The 1,042-nt window shown below is 49.2% G+C and overlaps 1 protein-coding gene across 1 annotated transcript in view; it reads right to left on the bottom strand.

Annotated features, from left to right (window-relative positions):
- LOC106528744 (spore wall protein 2-like) overlaps window positions 1-718 on the bottom strand; it is a 3,344-nt gene extending 2,626 nt beyond the window's left edge. Inside the window, exons 1-2 of the mRNA XM_014023991.1 lie at window positions 515-718; window positions 30-369 (exon numbers count right to left, since the gene is read on the bottom strand). Coding sequence (XP_013879445.1) covers window positions 30-369; window positions 515-718 — 544 coding nt within the window. The remainder of the gene's footprint in view (window positions 1-29; window positions 370-514) is intronic.
- Between the last annotated feature and the right edge of the window lie 324 nt (window positions 719-1,042).

Consider the following 1,042-nt stretch of genomic DNA (forward strand, 5'->3'; position numbering starts at 1 on the left):
GTCTGGTCCTGCATCATCTTTGTCATCGCCTTCGTCTGGTCCTGCATCATCTTTGTCATCGCCTTCGTCTGGTCCTGCATCATCTTTGTCATCGCCTTCGTCTGGTCCTGCATCATCTTTGTCATCACCAACATTGCCTTCGTCTGGTCTTGCATCATCTTTATCATCACCAACATTGCCTTCGTCTGGTCTTGCATCATCTTTGTCATCGCCAACATTGCCTTCGTCTGGTCTTGCATCATCTTTGTCATCACCAACATTGCCTTCGTCTGGTCCTGCATCATCTTTGTCATCGCCTTCGTCTGGTCCTGCATCATCTTCGTCATCGCCTTCGTCTGGTCCTGTATCCTGAGTTTGACTACTCAGAATCTGAACCGGAGTACGATCCGGACTATGATCCTGAAAGTGACCCTTTTTGTCCAGAGTACTACGACCACTTGCCGCCACCTTCAGGGTTCAAGTCTACAGAGTCTTCAGTCCACGAGTCTACAGAGGCTACAGAGATCGAATCTACAGAGATCCAGTCTCCTGAGTCCCCGGGTGGGACTGTAAAGTCCCCGGGTCGAGTCCAGTCTCCTGAGCCAGAGCCAGCGTCCACGTCTCCTGAGCCAGAGCCAGTGTCCACGTCTCCTGAGCCAGCGTCCCAACGAGCTCCAGAGACACAGCCTCGCTTCAGCCGAGCTCCAGGCAGACCTCTAGAGAACTTGCCTCCTKTCATCTTAAGACTTTTTATGTTTCCATTTTAAATTTTTCCCAGGACCTTCCTGTCGGTTTTTTGTTTACCCATCTTAGCCTTTTTTTGTGTCCCATGTCTCATCTGCTTTGTAGTTTTGTTTCTTGCCCTCCATCCTGTTTTGTTGGGGKTTTTTTTTGTACATCCTCCGCCCTCCCGTGATTGTGTGGTCATCGTCTGGAGACGATCATTGGGGAGGGTACTGTGAGGATTTGGTGTTTTGTGTGTTTTCTGCTCTTGTCTTGTGCTTCCATCTAGTGTTCATTTCATGCCTTGTCATCTTAATCCTCAGATTATTCAGCCCTTCTA

This window comes from Austrofundulus limnaeus, unplaced genomic scaffold, assembly GCF_001266775.1.
Source record: "Austrofundulus limnaeus strain Quisiro unplaced genomic scaffold, Austrofundulus_limnaeus-1.0 Scaffold402, whole genome shotgun sequence".
In the NCBI taxonomy this organism is placed as follows: domain Eukaryota; kingdom Metazoa; phylum Chordata; class Actinopteri; order Cyprinodontiformes; family Rivulidae; genus Austrofundulus; species Austrofundulus limnaeus.